The sequence below is a fragment of the Triticum dicoccoides genome, chromosome 2B (assembly GCF_002162155.2).
Source record: "Triticum dicoccoides isolate Atlit2015 ecotype Zavitan chromosome 2B, WEW_v2.0, whole genome shotgun sequence".
Lineage (NCBI taxonomy): Eukaryota > Viridiplantae > Streptophyta > Magnoliopsida > Poales > Poaceae > Triticum > Triticum dicoccoides.
This window is the reverse complement of record NC_041383.1, coordinates 151,358,481-151,364,943: the sequence shown is the minus strand read 5'-3', so window position 1 is coordinate 151,364,943 and position 6,463 is coordinate 151,358,481. Positions and strand designations below refer to the sequence as shown.

At 43.9% G+C, this 6,463-nt stretch overlaps 1 protein-coding gene across 1 annotated transcript in view; it reads left to right on the top strand.

Moving 5' to 3' along the window:
- The window catches only part of LOC119360696 (BTB/POZ and MATH domain-containing protein 1-like), a 7,573-nt gene extending 1,480 nt beyond the window's left edge, over positions 1-6,093 (top strand). The window contains exons 3-6 of the mRNA XM_037626224.1: positions 1-466; positions 2,538-2,886; positions 4,194-4,470; positions 5,448-6,093. Coding sequence (XP_037482121.1) covers positions 1-466; positions 2,538-2,886; positions 4,194-4,470; positions 5,448-5,623 — 1,268 coding nt within the window. The 3' untranslated portion in view covers positions 5,624-6,093. The remainder of the gene's footprint in view (positions 467-2,537; positions 2,887-4,193; positions 4,471-5,447) is intronic.
- Positions 6,094-6,463: the final 370 nt, after the last annotated feature.

Sequence of the window (6,463 nt, the reverse complement as noted above, 5' to 3'; positions counted from 1 at the left end):
GCCGCACCAGCCGCGGCGGGCCCTCCACCGCGGGCCGGCCCTACTTCCCGCCGATCTCCGCGCCGCCGGCCTCCTCCTCCCCCTCCCCGCCCTCCCCGCCGGCGCCCCCCGTCGAGACGGCCTCCACGTCCGTCACCAAGACCGTCAACGGGTCGCACCACTTCAAGATCGCCGGCTACTCGCTCGCCAAGGGGATCGGGGTCGGCAAGTACATCGCCTCCGAGTCCTTCACCGTCGGCGGCTTCGAGTGGGCCATCTACTTCTACCCCGACGGCAAGAGCGCCGAGGACGGCGCCGCCTACGTCTCTCTCTTCATCGCGCTCGCCAGCGAGGGCACCGACGTGCGCGCGCTCTTCGAGCTCACGCTCGTCGACCAGAGCGGCAAGGGCCAGGACAAGGTGCACACCCACTTCGGGAGGTCGCTCGAGGGCGGGCCCTACACGCTCAAGTACCGGGGTAGCATGTGGTCAGTCCCCTTGACTTGCGCTATCAAACTTTTATGATGGGATTGAATAGGTCACCAGATGGATACTGTGCTTTTCATTGCTGTTTGCAGAACTAGAGTCGTTTATTTCAGTTGGAATGGATAATATTGGACAGTATTCTCGAGTAGGAATTACTAAGTTCTTAGGTTTGCTGGTGGCAATTAGGTCTGCGGCAATTTGGGAGATATACATGCAGATGGGAGCTGCTTTAGGTTTAGTAGTCAGTTTGCGTTTAGGGTGTTTCTAATGCAAATGCGTTAGAAATGAACCTAGTATTGCGTGGTATTAGGAGGCACTGTCGCGGCATGCATGCACACACTGGTGCCCCAGCGTCGCCCTCGTGGTCGTCGGATCAAATCACAAGTGGGCGGCGCGGCGCTCCCGGCCGGACAACTCCCCTGCTAAGCTGGGGCACCGCGTACGCACCCCCTCCCCCCTCGGCCGTGTTATGTCTCGACCTGGGGAATTTCTTAACGAGGGGGCGCATCTAACTCCTACACCATATAATTAATCAAACAAAAAAAATTCCTGCGAATCTCCGCGTAAAATCAAATGGTATAAAAGTTAGATGTGACTTTGTTAGATCTCATCTACTCCCTCCGTTCCTAAATATAAGTCTTTCTAGAGTTTTCAAATGGACTACCACATACGGATGTGTATAGACATATTTTAGAGTGTAGATTCACTCACTTTGCTCTGTATGTAGGCACTTACTGAAATATCTAGAAAGACAAATATTTAGGGACGGAGGGAGTAGATGAGAGCTAGTCATCCCCAATATATATACATGTGTAGCTTGGTTCGTTCTGTATATGTCCTAGGGATTCAGTTTATATAGCTTAGTTTGCTGGAGTTGGCTACTTAGCTGCTCTGCATATCTGTTCATGCTTTATAATAAGATTGTTATGCCTTCTTCTGTTTCATATTATGTCTTAACTAGGTGTCAATTCATTGGGGCTGAATGCTATTGTTTTTGGTTTGAGAATGTAAAGTTAAGTAGTTTTGATGTTTATTTTCAAAAATCTGCAGTTCTGCACTAGAAAATTTACCTTGCTAGTTTTTAGGCCAGTAAGTTAGTCCATGGTGGTATGGAGTTCTGTTGTAGGCATGGTTGGTTGTTGTTACCGATTGGGTTATATCTGTTGATTTGATAACCACAGAATAAGACATGGGCACATTAAGCTTGATATGCCTACCACTCTTCCTCTGGTAGTGTTGCAGCACAATAGTTGATTGAAGCAATCCTGTTCAATTTTCCTTTGAGATCCATATGTTGATTCACATAAGTATCTGGTGAGGGCCGTGAGGCTGAGAATTGCCTTTTTGTCATGTGGGATTGGATAGGACTACTATTTGGTGCTGGGACATATATATGGTAAGAGTATTGTAGGCTATGTTGCCCTAATATGTGTGGCACATTTATGGCGCTATGGTATTCTCCAGAAGCAAAGATACTTTGATATGATAATGTATGCTTATAGAGTTACAGTGGATGTAATGGAAATTATTTACCAGCTCATTCGTGTTTGCGAAAACATATATTTGAGTTGCTCCCAGCCCTGCCAACTAGTTGCTGATTAAATAACCACCTAGGATCAGACTGCACTTTCTTGTTGGATGAGATTGTAGTTCCTTCGCAAATCTTAGACAGTTGTGTATCTCGTATAAGTTAGTAGTGCGACCATCTAGGTGTGGTTGTAGTTCCTTGTTGGATGACAGTATAGTCTCTTTCTAATGATGAGTATTTTATTGTGTTTGGTTCCACTTCCTATCTTTTATTTGGCATTCTTGCGTGTAGTCGTGTTTCTGGATGTTATGTAAATTGATAGAATACAGTGTAGAGCAAGCGGTTCATGTAAACATGTCTGTGTTGATTTATCCTTGTTCTCACTTCGCTTGTTTGACCATGTGTATCTGTTCATCCTGTTTGAATAGCTTCTTGGTTTAGCTGTTTGATATTACTGTATGCATTGAACCCTGATTTTGCTTGCCGCGCAGTAACTAAAGCAACTTTACCAGTAACTTCCTAACTTATTTCTGCGCATCTTGCAGGGGTTACAAACGGTTCTTCAAACGTTCTGGCCTGGAAACATCAGATTATCTCAAAGATGATTGCCTTCTGGTAAACTGCACCGTTGGTGTTGTTCAGTCACATACTGAAGGGCCAAAGATATACAGGATACCAGTGCCACAGTCTGACATGTCTCAGCATATTGGGCATTTGTTGACCAGTGGGAAGAGAACCGACATAACATTTGAAGTTGATGAAGAGATGTTTCCTGCTCACAAGGTGGTTCTTGCAGCCCGATCACCAGTTTTTAGGGCACAACTCTTTGGTCCCATGAAGGATAAAAACATGAAGTGCATAAAGATTGAAGACATGGAGGCTCCAGTGTTCAAGGTTATACATGGCTTCTTCTTTTCATTTTATTTATCTTTCATGCTGTCTGTTCCTGCCTAATTAATTACTACCATGTCGTCTTTTACTGCCAGAAAGTCTTGATGCTTTCTCCTTGCAACCTTTTTTTCTCTCATTATTATTGAATTGGAAGCAAGTTAGTTACTTTTTGTGAAAACAACCTGGTTGAAACATAACTTTAGTGCCTTGGTGCATAATATTATACCGCAACATCTGGAAATGGGAGTTTCAGTATGACTGTCACGATTTCATTTCGGATTTCAACCAGGTTAAAGGTTTTTTCCTTTGTTCTGTGAACTATTTATAGTACCTGATAAATCTGGTAAAGGATAACGCCTACAAAGCATGGATACGGCAGAAACTGCTGAATTGCCGTCCTAGTACGGGGGGATACAGCGACACACACGGATACGCCGGGATACATGTATCCCACAGTATCCCATTTTTTTCTGAATTAAAAATAAGGGAAAGAAATCAGGATACGGCAGATAGTGGACACGGTGGGACTCGGGAGCCAGCCTCACCCCGCCGCAGCCTAGGCTTGAGGTTGCTGCCGCTGCCGTTTCCCCCAAGCCCAGCTCTACCCCTAACGAAGAACATCCATCCAGCAGAGAGGAAGATGGCAAGGCGTTCGACGACAAGGAAGAAGGAAGAAGATATAAGCGGCGGCGCAGTCTTTTCATCTGCTCTCTGCAGTTCTCAGGCGGCTGGAGGAAACGAGAAGAGAATGGCTAGAGGAGCTGACTAGTCTAGGGTTTCAGGAACTGGTGGAGGATTCGTATGGACTATGGGCTGCCCCAAAGTCTTATCAATAGAAATGAGGCAACATATGTCCAGTACAAAATTTCTGATTCAAAAATTATCGTTAAATCTTTATTACATGCTATTTTTTCTATATATTTATATACCCTGTCGTATCCCCGAATGGCTGTTTTTGAAAAATGCCGTATCCCGTGTCCCTGTATGCGTATCCCCGTCTTTCCTCCCTGTGTCCGTGCTTTTTAGGATAACACAGTGCAGATATGCTGTTTTTGCATCCATCATTTTTAGGGCAATCAGTTTGATGGAATATGCTGCTAGGAACTATATTAGTTTTGAGCTACCAGCTGCACTGTAAGCTGTAATCAGCGTAGTTCTAGTTCATCAAGTTTAACTTGGTCTTCTATCTTTTTACTATAAACACTTGCATTCTCTTAGTTCTGCAGAAATATGGTTTATCTATTTTCATTGCCTTTTGAAACCTTCTATTACTTGAGCTGACTTGGTAAGCATCATATTCTACTTTGCAGGCCTTGCTCCATTTTATGTACTGGGATGAGTTGCCCAACATAGAAGAGCTTACTGGTTTAAATACGACTTGGGTTTCCACTTTGATGGCTCAGCATTTGCTTGCAGCTGCAGACCGGTATGCATTGGAGAGACTAAAGCTGCTTTCTGAACTCAAGCTATGTGAAGATGTTGCGATAAACACAGTTGCAAATACTTTGGCGCTGGCTGAACAGCACCATTGCCACCAGCTAAAAACTGTTTGCTTGAAATTCGTGGCCTCGCCGGAAAATTTGAAAGGTAGCCAGCGTTCTTCTGAATTTAAGCCTGAGAATATGTTTTGCTATAGATTTTGGTGATATCTGACTTGTGGCTATAGAATTTGTTGGCATATATGTTGAACTACAATGCTAAGTACTACTCCCTCCATCCCAGAATTCTTGTCTTAGATTTGTCTAGATACGGATGTATCTAATATAAAATGTGACTTGATACATCCGTATTTAGACAAATCTAAGACAAGAATTTTGGGACGGAGGGAGTACAATTCTAAGTACTACTCCCTCTGTCCCATAATGCAAGATGTTTTTTGACATTACACTAGTGTCAAAAAACGTACATTATGGGACGGAGGGAGTACAACTGAGTTGCTTATGATGGCATTGAGGTCCTATTCTTATGAGATCCCATGACCACTCCGGCATACATACTGCATGAACACTGAAATGGGAGTGTCAGTAAACATCCATCAGTGTACTCCGGCATACATAAGCTGCAACACGAATTTGTTGAGGCTTTTGACACGAGTAGCCTAGATTTGCTCTTTGATTAATTTAGTGGTATACCACAAGGCTATGGCTTTTATGGTCTTGCATGTGAAGTTGTGAACATGAGTTCCGCTGATGCAAAACAGGTTGTTCCAATATACTCCGTCTGTAAACCAATATAAGATCGTTTAATAAACGATCTTATATTAGTTTACAGAGTACTAGTGCTTAATTTTTATAGAGTGTGTCAGGCTATGAACTCTTTGCCGCTGCTTATTGGTCAATGGTATGCTGTGTGAACCTTTTGCTAGTGCCTGATCTATTAGTTGTACCCTTGACCTTGCAGTATGTATTCACTACCAACCAAGCCACAAGCATCTTGAATATATGAAAAAGAGACGAGTATTTTTCTTTTTCTATGCAAACTGATACCCTTGGTTTTGGAACCATAGCATGTGATCTGAAATCCTAATCTGTCACACCTTTTAACTGTTCTCTTTCTTGTTGCAGCTGTCATGCAAACTGAAGGATTCGATTATTTGCAGCAAAGCTGCCCTTCTCTCCTGACTGAGCTTCTGGAGTATGTTGCGAAGGTAGGAGACCACGCTGTGCCCCCCTGCTTATATTCCAATGAAGTGCTGGATGGTGGCGATGCCAATGGAAGACGCGTGAAACCAAGACTTTAACTGCTCCCCAGGTCAGCCTAGAAGGAGTTTCATGGCTGTTGTGCTGTAAAGTGTTCCTATAACAGCATGCATGTGGCATGTTGTAGTGTGTATCGGTGTTTGTCTTGTGATTCTGATCTTCATCTTCATCCTCAGCCGTGATGCTAGTCTGGAGCTCGTTGTGGCTGATATATATTCAACTGACTGGCCTACAATTGCATTTGCTGCGAAGCTCTGTTACTTTGCAGCCTGTGGTCATAAGTGCACACATACACAGGTGGCGCGGCGAAGGTTGGCTGACCTGACCGGTACAAGGTTTGATCAAGCAGAAATAAAAGCGCAGGATGTGTTCACAGTTGGTGTGTGCTAGGTCAGCCTTGTCGATTCCTAGTCGTCTGCATGACTACTTGTATTGAATTGAAATGATGTAACCCAATGAGATCTATTTGATTTGAATGCCTATGTTTAAAGTTCTTGTGTTTGCTTTTGTCCTACCGAGTCCTAAAATTTGCGAGTGGTTTCGTGTGGTTTTATCAGACAGTGGCATGTGTTCCTGCTACATGAGAATGCTGATGGTTTTAAACATTCAACTTAGGAATTGAACTGTTTACTCACAAAGTTCAGTTTTTGTAGATCCTCACAAAGTTCAGTATTTGCTAGTAAGGGCATCTACAGCTGAAGCAATAACTCTTAGGCACGGTCCCTTACTTGGGGCTTATTGTGAACAATGGCTTTTGTTCATTGCTCTAGAGAACCTAATGTGATTGTAGTGAAAATGCCCACAGGGGCCATCATTGTAATATTTTTCTTAGCATCCACAGTTTACCGTCGGTTAGAGCATCTCCAGCCGATGCCCCCCCC